A 17317-nucleotide genomic window follows, 5' to 3' on the forward strand; every position below is an offset into this window, starting at 1 on the left:
TTAAAATAAACCGTCGGTAATAACCAACATGGCCCATGAACCTTTGAACTCCTTTATAGTTTGTAGGAGGTGGCAATTCGGCAATGTTTAACGACACCTTTTGGCAATGTTTGGCAATGTTTAACGACACCTTTTGGGCTTCAGACCCTTGACGTGGGGAAGATGGGATCTCCATTTCTTCGATAGGATCAGGTAGTCCCTCTGTAAACATTCTTTCCATCAAGAAGTCACTTTCTTGATGGATGACACTAGGTATGGCTAAGGGTCTATGGACTTCGTGAGGTTGTTCTTGCGTAGGGAACACGGTGTATGTAATCTATATCTACCTAGGTGCTGGTTCTAGATCCCTTTGGGTATCTTCTACCAAACTCCTTAATTGCTTGACTCGCTTGATCTTCTTTTGTAGGCTTTGGATAAGTTCCTATCTTCTTCTTGGATCCTGGCCATTGTGACTCATGAAGATCTTCCTTGTTGGTTTCTATCTTAATGGTCATTTTGGTCTCCATGGTTTCACCTGAATCAGAATCCTCTTCAACGTCGCTCATATATATGGGGTCATCACTAGTCCCTATGTTGATCTTTGAACTGGGGTTTGACTTCGCTGCTTTTTGCGATCTCTTCCTTCGTGTTTTCTTCTTTTTCTGAGATTGGGCAATTGATGCCGTGTCTCTTTCCTCAAGAACATAATTTTGTTTTTGGAGCATCGATCATGTGAGTACGTTTACTGGTACCACAGGTGTACTTGTGATGGCTCCTCGATAACCTCAATCAAGTTTAATGGCGTGATCTTTGGTGCATTTGGATTATTTGGACATTGGGCAATCAAATGATCTATGCCACATCGATTACACATGAGTATCGGCATTGTAGACGTGCTCGCTTGATTGGTTTGCATTAGTGTGGCGTTCTTTGTAGCCTAATAGGACACTCGGCTACATGATGTGGACCTCCACACTCATAGCATTGAAGAGGTGGTCTCTTAGCAGTGTAATTGATATTTTGGCCTCTTGCAGCAAGAGCAGCTACTTCATAGACAGGTTTGACTTGTCCCCAATAGTGCTCCATGTAGTATTGTGGACTTTCGTCAAGCACATCCATCCCATAGGAAATATTAGGATCTATATCTTCCTCATAGCCTTCCAAACAAGCAATAGATGACTCACAACCCACTTGATTCACAGAAGTGATTCTCGGATGTGGTGGTTGCGGTCCTAGCACTGGAGGTGGTAAGGGTGTTGTTTGAACAACATTTTGGGCCCTAGGGACCATGTGTTGTGCTGTTTGTTCAAGAGGTGGGGCCGGCATAATTGCAGGCACTCCAGGTGTGTGTGTCCATGCTAAGGTTGGTCTATTGGCCATCGCACGCTTAAATACTATGCAATCCTTAGCTTGATGACCATACCTCCCATAGGCATTGCAGTTCCCATTGAATTTTACTCTAAAAGTAGGGCATTCACTAGTACTATGCGGTCCATAGCATACTGAGCACCATTGTTGCTCCCTTCTTGGATACATATGATTGTTTTGCGGAGCACGATTGTCTCTAAGACTCTCTTGAATAGCCTTGGTGAGATCTGATAAACTCATCTCGAATATCTTTCGCTCCTTAGCAATAGGCTTTAGGGTCAGTGGGGCTGATGCCTTGATGCGTGCGAGCTAATAGATTTAGGCTCAATAGACACTCTTTCTCCTTGTATCATTAAATTATCCTCCAATTGGATCGCATTGCTGGTGACTGCTTCCCAAGTGGTAATACCTCTAATGACTAGGCCATTGTAGATATCCTCATGTCGTTATCCCCTAATGAATCTATCAAGCAATTGGTAATTTTTGAAGCGTTCATTTGGATTAAAACGAGAATTCAAATTCTTTAAGCGACTAATAAAGTCTCTCACTGACTCTCCTTCCTCTCGTTGGGCTTTCTGGAGCTGAGAGGCTACACCCCAAAGCACTCCCTCTCGTACGTATTCTTTCAAGAATAGTCTCCTAAGAGTAGGGTAAATCATTTTTTCTTCCACCCTTAGGGTTCTATACCAATCCCCAGCCTTCCCACTTAAGGTTAGGCTTAAAGCATTACTCTTATGCAGGTCATTATGTTTTCCTAGAGAATCGTATATTGTTGAAACACTTCGATATGCTTTCTCACATCCCCGTCTTCACTAAATTTTTGTGTGAGCTTGGCTATTTGTATTGCTTTACTTCTAGGTTCTCTATCATGCATGTTATGCATATTCTCAGCAATAGATCGACCGATAGCTTGAGCAAATGTTGCCAAGTCACCTAAGTGAGCAGGAACCGTGGGTGGAGGTGCTCCAGAGACTACATGTGGAGTAGGTATTGGCATTGGGCATGGCGCATAGGAAGCCCTTGGATTCCACGTTTGGTATAGTGTTGTGCCATGCGGCGGTCCAAAGTTCATGTGTGGCCCTAGGCATAGCAGACATCGGATGTGACATGCTAACGCTAGCTGTATGGTCCCATGGAAATAAGAGCTTGGGTGTTGTGGTTATGGAGCATAGGTAGTTGAAACAATGGGAGGGGTGGGAACTACATGAGTACGAGGATCCATGGGTGTATACGATTGGTACACACTTGTAGGTACTGTGCAGGCATTGAGCTACCATATAGCGGTGCTTTACTAACAAATGAGGTCCATGGCGTGTTTCTTGGCATGTCCATCATTGGGGTAGTCATGGTAGCCGTGGTGTCATCAAGGAAAATATGAGTTAGACTTGGAAGGTAAAGCTATCACTTGTGTGCTCAGGTTGCACTGAGACCCCTGGCGAAACAACATATGGAGGATCCATCGGACTTACCAAGGGAGTCTCCATTTGCGATAAGGTCGTTTGTTTAGACTTTCGTGTATCCAAGAATCTCATGAGACTCATTGAAGTCATGTTGATCCCCTTGTTCTGTCTCTCTAACTCAATGACCCTATGGATGACCTCACAAACTCTTTGTTGTTGATCCTCCACACTAGTAGCACCCATTGTGGATTGTAGGACATCTAACCAACCCACGTGATAGGTGTGACCTGTGTAGAGGTCGATTAGAGTTTCCGTTTGTAGTTCGTACTCCCAGTTCTCATTTAAGAACGCTTCATCTAGGATTGAGGTGCTAGGGGTGTCCTTTGAGCTAGTGCAATGTTGCTTTCTAGGGGTTGGCCCTTAGTGGTCGCTAATTCAAGAGCACTCGATTGCTCTCCTAGCAAGGATATTGACATAGGAGCTTTCACTTTTAACTCTCTTCGTTCCTCCGCCTTGCGTAAGCTCTCCATTTCCTTTTCCTTAGCCGCGATGATATTCGCTCAACCTCTTGCACTTCGGCAAGGCTTCTACCATCAAGTAATATAACCTCAGACGGGAATAGTTTTGAAGAGCCAGGGGGTGCATAGAATGGAGTATTCACGTGCACCTCTCTAAGGGCATAGGGTCTACGTTGGTCATGAATGGAGAATTTACTTTCCCACCCCCCTCATCTACATCATTAGCTCCATGTTCGGAGCGAGTGGCTCTACTAAAGGTTTCCTTCAAGCGGCTAAGCACGCTCGGCCCAGACCATGGGCCCATGGCATGCATATCTTGGCTTGAGCTATCAGGATTAGGCATTGTGAAACCCTCCATGACGTCCTAGTCAAAGGAAGAGTCAGTAGTCGCTATGTTTGGGTCTTGGTTTGTACTTCCTTGAGTCCCCACCGAGGACCCGGAACCTAAGGTAGGTGGATATTGAGAACTCGCGTAAGTCAAAATTCTCTCTAGTTGCTCCGTCTCTAGCACACGACCAGAGCGCAAATACATGTGCCTTTGGCACCCTACAAGAGTCGACGAATAACCTCGAAGGTGAACCGCTTACTTTTTTAGGCGTCTGTTTTCACTCGTTTTTTGATGTTTTTTAATGTTTTGTAATGATCAGTTTTTTGATGAAAGTGTGTGATAGTTTGAAACGAGCGTATCACTGAGAGTGTCGTGGTGTGCTTTACAGCACAACGTTCGCTCACCTGAAGCTCCGTTGGTCCTCAAAAAGGTCGATTTTTAGCTACGTGTGAAGCTAAAATACGTAATTTTAGAGGGCGACTGAGGCCTCAGCCTGAGCGTGAGCTTGGGCTTGAGTCTGGGCTTGGGTCTAGGGGATATTTCCGATCCCGCTCCTACCTTTAATTTTTAAATTTTTTTTTTAAATAGTTTTTTTTTTTGGGATAAGGTCGCCACGGCCTCGATGTGCGCGCGATCACACACACACACACACCTAACCTACCGACTTACCACTAATAGAGCTATTGTAACACACTAACACAGTACTACAGCAACTCACTAGCTAACAGAACTACTTACTGTACTTTACACAAAACTAACATTATGGATCTAGAACCTTAGTATTAACACCTTATCACAGAGAAAACACAGTATCTTATTAACAAAGAAAACACAGTACCTTTCAATTCCTTATTAACAAACAATACACAGCAACAAAACAAACTCCTTTTCAACACACACACCTTCCTTCTCTACCTTTCCTACAATTGAAATTGCACCACAAAGAAGTACAGAGTGCCATTCAAGCTTAGTGTATGGCATTCCCCAGCAGCAACGCCAAAAATGTGCGCGTTTGTCGCACGTGTCAATGCAAAGGAACTTGCCGATACATTGTGTGTGAGCCACAAATGGCTCCAAGCACGCAACTAGCTTAAACTAGTAAGCTCAAAGATGGCGATGGTGTGTCACTCACCACTCTACGCTTGCTATCGTGGAGGATTCCTCACCGCGAAGAAGAAGGAGCTGCCTCTGCGCCGCGCTCAAGTGCTTTGCCGCTGCCGTGCCATCGTTGCAATGCTCGATCTCTCTCTCTCTCTCTCTCTCTCTCTCTCTCACACACACACACACACACACACACACACACACACACACACACACACACACACACACACAAGGAGATAAAGAGGAAGAAGATGGAGATGGAGCAAGAGCACTCTTCAATTGCACAAATGAGAGAACGAGTGAATTTAGGTTTAGTTGACTTTTATATGAGATCGCCCCATTCACACTTGGGCGCCCATGCTTAGCCAACTAATCCCTTGAATGCTCCAATTAGAGTGCACCTCTCATCGGCTACATACGAACAAGATATGGACGTTCTCGCAATGAGCCATCCCCCCTCATATGGATTTCGTACGCAATGTAATGACCCACTATTTTATGTATACTCGCAAATCAAGTTCTTTCTTCTAATAAGTACTCCAATCATATCACTTATTTTGATTCATTACTAGTTGCATTGATTTCAAGCCGTTGTAAGCGTAGATTGTGCTAATTTTGCTCAAATGAATTGGCTATGCATTGGTTTATGAGAGCATGATTTACATCAAAAGCATATTTTTCATGAAGCGAGTAAACCTTGCATGATTAGGATTGTGTTATGCGAGTTATGTGTATACATTATGCTCGCTTGGAGCTTTTGATAGAGTTGTTAAACGTGTCGTTTGCACAAAATTCAAGCTGTCAATTGAGTGTGAAAAATCTCTTCGGTTTTAGCTTTGCTTTGAGCTATTAAGCTTTACTTTTGGAGCTCATTAAGCCTTAATTATTTCTATATTCTAGGTGTGTATGTTTTGGGCTTCTATATTTTAGGTGTGTATGTTTTGTGCTTACAACCTCTATTGTATCCCATCAGCTATAATTTGTTGCTTATTGCATTATTGGGTATCTTCTATGAATGCCATCGCTTGATTCACATGCACTAGCACCCACTTGCTCTGGAAGGTGCACAAGCAACTGCACATTGTTCACTTATGCCAGCTTTCTCATCCTTGCACCTGCCACGCTACCTTAACCTACCTCATTGATGGTCACGTTGCCTGCATCACCACCCGATTCCCCACATGCTGCTTTGCAATAGCTCCAACCCACTGGCATGCTGCAACTTCTGTTCGCGCACTGTCACTCAATATCCACTGACCTACAAAAAATTTGTGACAAGCACATTGCCCACCTTGTTAAGCAGACTTTCACACCACTTGTGAGCCCTTTAAAGACATTAGTTCCACATCCAATTGCGCTTTTGAGCATCTATAATAGGTCTCTCTCTGTTGCACAACCATCATCAACAAATAATCCGAGCTCTTGCTACCTACCTACCCTTTGAAGATCTCATATTCACTTGGTCTTAGGTCCCCAAATTGCTACCCGTCATCACTATGTGGGCCCCGCCATCCTACTACACCTGCAAATCATGTAACTCCAACCCACACATAACTCAATGCCTTTACAGCTCTTTGCGCTATACAGCCACTGCCAACTAATGCTGGACGTAACAATTGGAGCTCGCTTTTCATTGCTCACAATAGCTTGCCCAATCAATCTACTCCAGAGCTACTCACGAGGCCTCAATCACGCATTACATGCACGGCCATCCTTGTGATGACTTGCTTGCCCATCTCTCATTCATTGTTCCTGACCTCATCAAGAGTCATCAATACACCCACCTCATGTTGCTACACACCTGTAGAGCACACTTGCAAAAGCTCACATTTCAATGTTTGAAGATCCCACCGCATCACCGCACACGACTTGAAATAAATAAATAAGATAAAAACATGATTAAGCCTAATTAGAGGCTGCTCCCACACCGGAGCCCAACCCTTAAGGTTACATAGAAGTCATGCTAATAGTGCTGCTTTTCCAATAAGCTGCTTCATGAGCTCATAAACCTGTTGTGCTGCCACCCCATCATCGACCTACAATGAGTGTATCTCTCGGCACCACACCGGTATAGCCTTCACGACCTCATAAACTTTTCAATTTTTTTTTTTTAATGAGACCCACTAAAAGCCCATTCACACAGTGTGCATCTAGTGTGTTAGTTTGAAGGTTGGCCTCTACAAAGGGTTATTTCACATGGCAAGTTAAGATAAAGTTAGGCTATTCATGCCCTCTTTGATATCATACAAAATGAACGTAAGTATCCTTCTGCGTGGATCACAACTAACATCAATGGAGCAAAACAAAAGTTTGTGACAACACGTGCAATGCTACGAGCATGTGTCAAAACCAAAAGTTTATGAGAGGTTCAAACAGTGCCCTCAAGGAAGAAATGTACCCGAGTGGTAAGATCACCTCAATGTGATTTGAGCACTTTAGCCAAATTTTCCTCAACCCTTTGTGTTGTAGGGGAGGATTGTGGATCTTACCCGTGTGTTCTGGGATATCAATGTGTTCCTTCACTTAATTCTGTTTCAGGGGAGTCTTGTGTGTGCCTACTACTTGATGTGTCTTGTAGGGGAGGATTTTGTGTATCCTGCCTTGTGTATGGGTTTTTTTTTTGTGCATCTGTTTCCCTGTTTGTGTTCAAGGGGAGGATTGTGTCTTGTGTACCTACCCCTAGCGTGTTTTGATGGGAGGTATTGTGAGTGCTTTAGTGCATACAAAACCCACACGAGGAGGTTGTTAGGGTGCGGGTCTTGTAGCACTTAATGTGTGTAAGCCCCTTACATGTGGATGACTAGTCAACATATAACATGTGACAAACCATGTGATAAATCCTAATGTGCAACCTACTTGGCAAGCCCTCTCACATTATAACTTGTGTGTGCAAAGATGTGAGGTATCCTATATCCTTGGGGGCATACACACACTACACGCGGTTAGGATCATGACCCCTAGCTACGTGTAGTGTGTGTATGCCCCCTAGGCTCACATATGCCTAGCTCAAGGCAATAAACTGAAACTCGAGTATGCACTCAATAACGAACAATAATCATCGTATGCTTATGCTATGATCATATGTGTATTGATTACCTACGTGTGTGAAAAGGAGGCAACAAGTATACGGGGGAAGGGCATGATCTTCATGATTGATAATAATTGGGTGAGGATTGTGCCACCTCCTTGCCACACATAAGTATGCCTTTTCTTTTTTTGAGGGCACGACATGCGAGCATGTATTGCACTAATCATGATCCTCCGAACTCATGTCTGTAAAATTTTTATTACTATCAACATTTGTTAACTTCTAATGTTTCATTCTTGTGAGGTTTGGACGATTGATAACTTGTATACACATGCTGACTAATCTAAATGCCTCTGCGCTTCGACTCGCGCTGAGGGACACTAAACCCTCGCGCAGATTTGCAGCGGCGGGTAGCCTCAACGTTTCCTCGCCGTGTGGGGCCCCCAATGTCTGGAGACCTGTGGGTAGGTGTGCACGAGGAGGACTTCCTGCCTGCCGATGGTTCGTTAGATGGGTAGGGCGGATGTGGACAGGGGCTTCCCCGGAAGGGGGGTACTCGGCTGCCCACCCCCTTCTTTTGTCTGCGTTTGTTGTTGCAGCAAAAGCATATTTTTCTACAAGGGTGTGGCGACAACCCTGCTTCACTCATAAGCATTTTTGCTCACCGGATCTTGATGGTGGTGCTCTCTATGGCTGGGGTGTGGTGTGGCCATTGGTGGTTGAGAGTTGTACTTTGTGAGCAATAACAATGAAATACCGAAAGCGGTGCCAGACTTTGGAGCCAATACGTCTTGGCTTGGAACTCCACCGAGTTGTGTCGTCTCTCTCTGTTAGTTATTTAAGCGTTCTTGAAGTTTTAAAGGATAGCTTAGTATAAATTTTGCAGTTATCTCTGTGTTTCCGTCCGGACCATCGCCAAGCATTGAGTTGACTTGTGGCATCTTGTGGCATCGCTCCTTTTCTCTGATGGTGCGTGGCTGACTTATAGCCTGTTTGTAGGGGAAGATCTTGTTGATTATGGTTGCTTCGGCTGGATTTGGGGCAACAGCTTTGGTTATAGGTGGACTTTTTCTTTGTTGTGGCTTGATTGAAGCCTTTTATGTTCTACATTCGGCTCTATTTGGTGGCATTCCCGAGGCATGCGGTTTGCCGGTGTGAGAGGTGTCGTCATGGTGGCACCTTGGGTTGGCACTTTTTGGTGATGGGGACGTTGAGCCCCACCCTTTCGGCTTGCTATGTGGTATGCTTTCCTGAGTATTGGGGTTGGCCTCCCGTGTTCTGGCTTGTTGGTTTTTGGTTGAGGGTGGCACCCTTTTTAGCCAATGTATGGTCAATTGATTGCTTATAGTTGTCTGAATGATGCCATGGTTTTGTATGAGCATTGCTTAATTATGTAAATTTTTTGGTTTTGTTAACATACTTCACTCACCATTGTGAGTTTTGAAAAAAAAAAAAACTTGTATACACATGCTTTTATGCTTTGGGATCAATTTTCAATGTGACTGAAATTAAACCATTTTCTCCAAACCAATCATGCCACACTAGTTAGGCCTGTGGGTTTTCTCACCATTTCTTCAAGCGTGCTAGCGAGGACGAGCACATAAAAGAACAAAAAATATAATGAAAAGGCTTTTATAAAGCCACCAGTCGAAAAACGCGAAGAGCTAAGCAATGAGGACACGCATGAAACAATGAAAAACTTGGCCAACCAGAGTCGGGGAGGCTGGGGGACTTTCTTCATGCTTGTATTGGAGATCTGCATTGTTGTATCCGAAGCAGACTAAGTGAGACTGTGATCACGATTGAGAGAAGGGCCAAGGAAGAGCATGCTTGCTGCTGCCATGATGTCATGACCCAACCCAGTTACTCATTTCAGCGCTGAAATAAACGTTGTGGCAGAGATCTTCCAGGAGGCACAATGTCTTGGGCATTGGGGGGCTGGAAAAGGCAATCAGATCTGTTCCATCTTGTTCTTGGCTATGGCGAGAGTGAGCATGAAAGGGGACCTGTGACGACGGAGCTTGCGCTCCCCATCCTCTTAAAAAATGGGCAGCCTATAAACCCAAGCGACCCAAGCTTTCCATTACCGCCTCCTCTTCCACCGCCATCATCCACTTTATCCGCATCATCAGTATCAACATTACCATCCACTGCAGCTTCAATTACTTCAGGAGCAGATCCCACTACTCTTTGCAAGTACAGAATCCAGCTTGATTGGTCTTCTGCTGATGATGAGGAGCAGATTGCCCTCAAGCTTCAATCTCAGCTCATGATTACCCTCCCTGCCCCACATGACCATGTAAGTTGCATTCTTTCTGTCGATGAAGTATCTTCCTCTACAGAAATTGTCAAAGTTCATTTTACCGTTGCCAAGAAGAGAGAGCAACTTAAGGCCATCTCCGTTACCAGAACACTTGGTGGCTCTAACCCTCAAGGTGAAGGCTGGGGTGTACTTACCCGCCTAATGGGTGGCCCATCTTTGCCTCCAGCTTCAACTTCAGTCAGTTATGCGGAAGAACTGCTTGGTTTTGCTCAGCATTGGCGATCACTTACTGTTCTCAACCTGTCTGGGTGTTCTCTCACGGTAAGACCCTTCCGAAACACACACACACACACACACACACACACACACACACACACACACACACCACACACACACACACACACAGAGATGGAGCCTCTACTGCTAAGGTGGTTTTGAATGTAGACAAAGGGAAAGGCAGCACACACACACACACACACACACACACACACACACACACAGAGATGGAGCCTCTACTGCTAAGGTGGTTTTGAATGTAGACAAAGGGAAAGGCAGCACACACACACACACACACACACACACACACACACACACACACACACACACACACACACACACACACACGCACGCACGCACGCACGCGTATTAGTTTGAATGCACATCCTTGCACACAATAATGGAGTCTTTGGATTTGCTATTTTAAAAAGTTATGAAATATTTTTCTAGATGTGAACTCTCTCCTGAAGTTTAATGTACAAATTGCTTTGGTTCCAGCGAGAATATACGCGAGTGTTTGGATTCACTGTTTTACCAAGTTTTGAGTATGAATTCTCTCAAGAAGGGTCATGATCAAATAGCGAACATTTATTGTGGCCTTTTAAAAGAACTTTCCTGCAAGAAAAGTCCTCTTGAGTCTTACTGCAGGTCCTGTTTCATGCGATTCCATGTCAGGAATAAAATTAAATCTTGCATCTTGGTGTGACAGGTCTTACCCATTGACGTGTCACGTGTTCCAATGTTGGAGAAGGTCATTCTTGATAACAATAAGCTTTCCATCCTACCATCAGAATTTGGCCAATTAGAACATTTGCAAGTGCTAAGATTGGATCACAACTTGCTTGTGTCTGTACCTGGTATGATATTATATTGCAGCTTTTTATTAGCCACTTGAAAATGTCCTAAACTTTAATAGGAAGTGGTTTGCCAAGGCGTTGGTTTCTATCTTATATGACTCTTTAGTGCTAGGCTTCTTACTGACTATCATGGGTTTATAACTACTCCAATGGAACATAATCATTATCACGAGTCTATAGCTACTTCAATTGAATCTGTGGCATTGTATGAACCAATCATACATTTTAATTTTAGCTGGGCAGAAAGCTTGGAAATAGAACCTTTTGGGTGAGGAAAGTTGTCTCATAATAATGTGGTGGTAGATCCCATGTGTTTCATGTTAGAGGATAGGAGTAGGTAAGTAGGTCTTAGAAGGTTAGGAGGTGAACCTAATTTAAGGGGATTGATTGAGAGAATCAGGGCCAAATGGAGGATCTGTGAGTTGGCAAGTTGATGAGATATATCGAGGTGGGAAAATTGATGTATCTTGAAATCCTATAAAGAGGGCATTTCACTAATGAATCATGTAGTTGATAGCCTCTTTCATCTTGCTCGTGCATTCTTCCATTCATACAAATTGACAAAGACATTTGATTTGCTAGTTTATCCTAAGCTATGAAGCTTGTGTTATATGTGTTACAGTCTGGCACCTTTCTGGCCGGTCTGGGTGGAACTACGAGTGCCCAAGTATCTCCTTGGGGTTGGTCATAGGGAGTGAGGGTTGTTTTGTGGTTGTGCCCGGCCTCTTGAGGTAATTTTCTCATTTTCGGCCTATTTTCTCCATTGTTTTGCCCACCCTATGCTGCTAGGAGGGCATTTTATCCTATAGCCCTGGGCCATTGGTTTCCACCTGTGGGCTCCGTTGGTGTTTTTTCCCAGTTTTTGGTTTTTCTAGGGAGGTCGGGCCTTGGATTTTTTCCCTATGTAGGGAGGGGGAGGGGGTTAACCATTACCGATCCGAGTTGTATCATTCTTGTGCATTATCAGAGTTTGCCAACATTTTCTGTCTGTCTCTCTCTCTCTCACAGTTTCTTTCTTTGATAGAGTTTCTCTCTGTAGCGTTTTTACTGGATCGCCCTCCCTCTTTGTTCCCTTTGCTTTTTTGTGCGACTGGGTGCTCTTGGAGGTTATACATTTGGAGGTTGCTGCTGTCCATCATGGGAGATCAAGGTTGTGCACTTGCTGCCACTGTTTTCAGCCATATCCATCCCATCTTTTGTCAAAGTCGACGATGCGGGAGCGTCCACACACACACACACACACACACACACACACACACACACACACAGAGAGAGAGAGAGAGAGAGAGAGAGAGAGAGAGAGAGAGAGAGAGAGAGAGAGAGAGAGAGAGAGTCACGTGCACATCCAACCCTATGTGCATGTGGACAAGCTACTTAATGACAAGGGTTCAGTTAGCCTAGCTTAGGAAGTGTTCTGGCATTTTTGTGAGTGTGTTCGCAGACCGTGCATACCCAGGCACTTAGAGTAGATGCATATCCTCTGGTTGCACACAACATGATTATCAGCATTACCATCAGGATACATATCCTCTGGTTGCACACAGCATGATCATCAGCATTACCATTAGAATCCATCAGGAGCATTTTTCAGTGCACAGAACCTATTTTTTCCTATTTTAGTCATTTTTCACTTATTATTTTTAAGTGACTTTTGTTGGGAACTGGGTAGGGCAATTGAGTCAAGCAAACATAAAAGAAAACCTAGTGCTAGTGGAATCTGGCAAAAGAGGAAGGAGAGCACAAGCACCAAGTTACAGCAGGCCCTCTGGAAAGCTTCTCAAGCAAGAAACCACCCCCCCCCCCCCCCCCCCGAAACCCTAGCGTTTTCAGCCCTGTACTATCAGCATTTTCAGCAAGCAATTCAGCGATTCAAAACCAGCAAGTTAGCGTTCCTCCAAGCCAGCAAAACCAGCGATTTCAGGTCAGAAAAACAGCGTTTTTCAGCTAGCCAATCAGTGTTTTTCAGCCAGCCAAATCAGCGTTTTTGGACAGTAGGAAATCAGCGTTTTCAGCAGTTAGAGAAACAGCCAGTAGATAGCATTTCAGCCATACGTCGTCGCCGCTCTCTTCGTTGCCGTCGTCTCCAAACTTAGATCCACATTGCATCGTAGCCTCACGACTTGCATCAGCATCTTGTACCAGATTTGTGCAATCAATAGCATAGACCTCTCTCGCCATCGAGAGAGGGGCCCATGGAGGAGGGTTTGACAACTTGTTTGGTGTTGAATTCTTCTCTCTCTATCTCTCAGTCTCAGCACCTTCATTCACAGTGTTTATCCACTTTGTTTGTGATCACTTGCACTCTCTCATTAAAGGACCGGAAGGCTCTTCCCTTCGTAAGTAAAAAGAACCTTGAGCACAGTTCGGAGCACTCATCTTGAGCAAAGTTCAACATTCACTTCCGCTGCACCTTACATTGGCATCAGAGCTTTGGCAGTGTTTTGTATCACTCAAGGAAAGAACCACAAGATTTTTTTTTTTTTTGCTTGTTGCGGTCGCATGTAACCCAAGTCCTCTTGGGCGTGTCGATTCCTAATTGTGTTTTTGAAGACTGACAGGAAACCAAAGAAAGTAGGGCTTGTCTAGCCTCCCCTTGTTCCTCTTTTCACTTATTGAGAGCGGACCGTGCACTTAGCGGCCGACCAATCGAAGTGAGGTGGGAAAAAGCAACCTTGGTGTGAGCGCAAGGCCGCTAAGGGGTGCGCCCGCGGAGGAGAGAAGAACTTGGGTGAAGAGAAGATCCTTCTCTAACACAGATTGCAAGCTAAAGAAGAACCTCAAGAACCTCAAGACCCTCAAGCACCTTTAGAACTCAAGACTCTCAAGAACCCCAAAACCCAAGAACCACAAGAACCCAAGTTCCTCGTGAACTTAAGAACCCAAGACTTCAGTGTATGGTCATTATCCGAAGCGGAATGGATACTTCGCATGGAGGTGATGAGCATGGCAGAGACGAAGAAGAATTTTCCCCACCAGGAGGTTTTTCTGACCCTCCCTCTTTCCCATCTACGCCACGGATTACACCAAATCCTATGGAGGCTTTGGTAAAGTCGATGATGGACATGATGGCACAATAAGAAGTGACTTGCGTTGCCATGGAGCGTGAACGCCAAGACAGACAAGCATCCTTGGATCGCGAAGCGCGCTTGGCGGCCGAGGAACGAAAAGAAAGAAAAGCTGAATGAAAGGCAGCTATGGAGCAAGCGCGCTTGGCGGCCGAAGAGAGACTAGCGGCCTTGAAGACAGAGCGTGAGGTACAGAGAGACCTACGAATACAAGAGTTGGTCCAACATGTTCTCACTTCGAAACCCGAGCCGACCAAAGATGTTGGTCGTTCATCCTGTGGCGCAAGCCGAGATTCGGATTCTAACAACCCAGTCACCGAGAAGTTGACTTTCAGTATGTATGATGGTAAGATGGATGCTACTATTATTCATTCTTGGTTGCATCAATTTAATGCTTATTTTGCGACAACTAAGAAGACAGAAAATAGCAAGGTTTTGACGGAAGCTATGTACCTTGCCGGTGATGCCATTAATTGGTATTACGCATGGAAAGAGGCACAGTTGACCGTGCACCTAGAGGAAGCCGAGGAAGGCGTGTCCCTTTCTTTCAATTGGGCCGACTTTCAAGACAAGCTCAAGGCGCGGTTTATGCCACCCCAGTACCTCGCATGATTGAAGGATGATTGGCACGGTCTCAAGCAAATTGGTATGCCAGTTATATCTTTCTCTAATCGTGTTTTGCAGCTCGGCACTCAATTACGCAAATCGGATGCGGAGCGCAAAGAGGCATTCCTTTATGACTTGGACGAGTATATCAAGTTTGATGTTGAGGTACTTGATCCAATCGATCTCAATAAGGCGGTAGTGATTGCTCTCGCACAGGAGATGAAGCACAACAAGGGAAAGCCTAAGGAGAACAAGACTTCTCAAGAAACCTCTTAGACTTCTCAGAACCCGCAGAATGGTAAGAACGGTAAGAATGGTAACTCTTCTAGCCCATCTTCCTCTAATCCTTCCGAAAAGAACTCTCAAAATGAAATCAAGGGTAAAGCTAAAACACCTGCAAAACCTAAGCTAACCCCGGATAAAAAAGCCGCACAAGGAATTACAGGAGGATATATAACGGCTGAAGAACAAGTGATTTATGCTAAGGAAGTAGATGTTATCAATGTCACGTCAAGGGTCACATTAAGAAGGCTTGTCCTAAGACAGCCCCACCTAAAGAATCTAAGGCACCCACAGCAACCACAAACACTTTAATTAACCAAGTTGAATCTTCTCATGTCTCTGACACACACATTGATGAGTCTTTCATGAAGTGTTATGGTCATGTAAAGGGTCAGCGTTTTATCATATTGTTTGATCCAGGCAGTATGCATGATGTGATTAGTGCCTCTCTTGTTGAGAGAGCTCGCCTAGAGGTTAGTCTTAAATCTCCTCTCGAGGTGTCTGGCTTCGCTCCCGGTATAGACTCTCTTATCACGAAAGAGTGCCTTGATGTGTTGTTTACAGTTCAACAAGCTGCTTTCCGCAGGAAATTTCTCGTGTCTCCTCTCTCAGGATGTGATATGCTTTTGGATATTAGATGGTTTCGTGAGCAATAACCCTCTCATTGATTGGGAGGACAACACTCACATTAAATGCCAAGAGTGACTCTCCCATGATCATTCGTGCTGAGAAGGGTCTGCATTCTTTGCCTCTCATTTCTCATGTGCAGGTAAAGCGTGAATTACGACGAGGAGCACAAGCGGCATTTATCTATGCTGCTCCAATTACCTAGAGCATTCAGGCTCCAGACAGGTATTCAACTTTGTTACCAAAGTTTAAGCATCTCTTTTTGCAAGATGATCTTCCATCCCATCTCCCACTCGAGCGACCGGAGGACCATCGCATCGAGCTTATGGAGGGGGCACAGCGTGTCAGTAAGGCTCCCTACCATTTGAACAAGACGCAGGAGGAAGAGTTAGAGCGGCAACTCACGGAGTTGGTAGCTAGAGGATTCATACGTCCTAGTGTAAGTCCTTTTGCTGCTCCTATTTCGTTTGTCCACAAGAAAGATGGTTCATCTCGTTTGTGTGTTGGTTACAGGGCATTGAACAAGATGACCATCAAGAACAAGTTTCCAATGCCTCGCATTGAGTATATCCTTGATAGGCTCAATGGGGCAAAGGTTTTTAGTAAGGTCGATCTCAGTTGTTCCAATAGGTCATATGAGTTTTGGAAAGATAGCTTACATCTATTACAAATCATCCCTTTCCCTCAGTTACAGGTAGATGGGTCATAACTTCAATTAGTTGATGAGTCTAGACATATGACTATCTATGGAAAATCTAGGAAGACAATCATGTAGGTGCTCAACGAGTGTTTCCTTGATAGCCGTCAAGAATAAGCATCACAATTTGAAGGCAATGCAGGTAGCCTTGTGAGAAATCATGTTCCATACACTTTGTGGCGACGACCCAATCTGTCATGTGCATCAACGCTTGGTAGATGCCCTTGGTATGAGGTTTCAAGAAGCGGCTACTCATGGGTGTGGATTCCAAATGTTCTTTGTGACCCCGACCCATCAAGCTTCTGACCATTGCTTCTTCCATTGTTTGTTCAAAGGGGCGACCCAATCAATCATGTGCATCAATGCTTGGTAGATGCCCTTGGTATAAGGTTTCAAGAAGTGGCTACTTATGGGCCATTTCCAAGCTTTCCACTCAAAAGTGGATTCCCAAATCGGCGTCAGAATGTTATCAAGGGTCTTCAACAACTCAGTTGACAAGAAGCTTCTCAGTGCCATTGAGTTAAAATTGGGCAGCCAATTGGTCCAACACTTGTTGTCACCATCCCAAAAGTGGGTCAAGCACTAGAGTCCTTTATTGTTCATCCTTCTTGCAATCTCTCTCTAATAAGGGTTCAGCATTACACCTGCAGCTTTAGACAGCCAAGGGGACTAGTGCGAGATGGAGTTCTGGAAGTATCTTGTTAATTCACCCCTTCCCAGGACCCATGTTGCTCTATTGCACTTACGCACCAACTCCCGCGTGGTGCCACCTAGTCTCAAGCTAGACCCTCTTGAGGTTAATAGTTTGTCGTGCACCTCAACCCCTTTCCACTAACCACGTTTGGAGCAAAGTTTTTCTTTGTCTATCATATTCTTGGCCATGATAGCCCAAGCCTGGTCTTGTTTTGCAATTGAGACAATA

At 44.6% G+C, this 17317-nt stretch overlaps 1 protein-coding gene across 2 annotated transcripts in view; it reads left to right on the plus strand.

Annotated features, from left to right (window-relative positions):
* The first annotated feature begins 9368 nt into the window (after positions 1–9368).
* Positions 9369–17317, plus strand: part of LOC147460314 (phospholipase A I-like protein) — a 113268-nt gene continuing 105319 nt past the window's right edge. For both annotated transcript variants that reach the window (XM_086511397.1, XM_086511399.1), the window contains exons 1-2: positions 9369–10306; positions 10971–11118. In XM_086511397.1, coding sequence (XP_086367523.1) covers positions 9641–10306; positions 10971–11118 — 814 coding nt within the window. In that variant the 5' untranslated portion in view covers positions 9369–9640. The remainder of the gene's footprint in view (positions 10307–10970; positions 11119–17317) is intronic.

Source organism: Adiantum capillus-veneris, chromosome 4 (assembly GCF_014529385.1).
Source record: "Adiantum capillus-veneris isolate H3 chromosome 4, ASM1452938v2, whole genome shotgun sequence".
NCBI classification, from domain to species: domain Eukaryota; kingdom Viridiplantae; phylum Streptophyta; class Polypodiopsida; order Polypodiales; family Pteridaceae; genus Adiantum; species Adiantum capillus-veneris.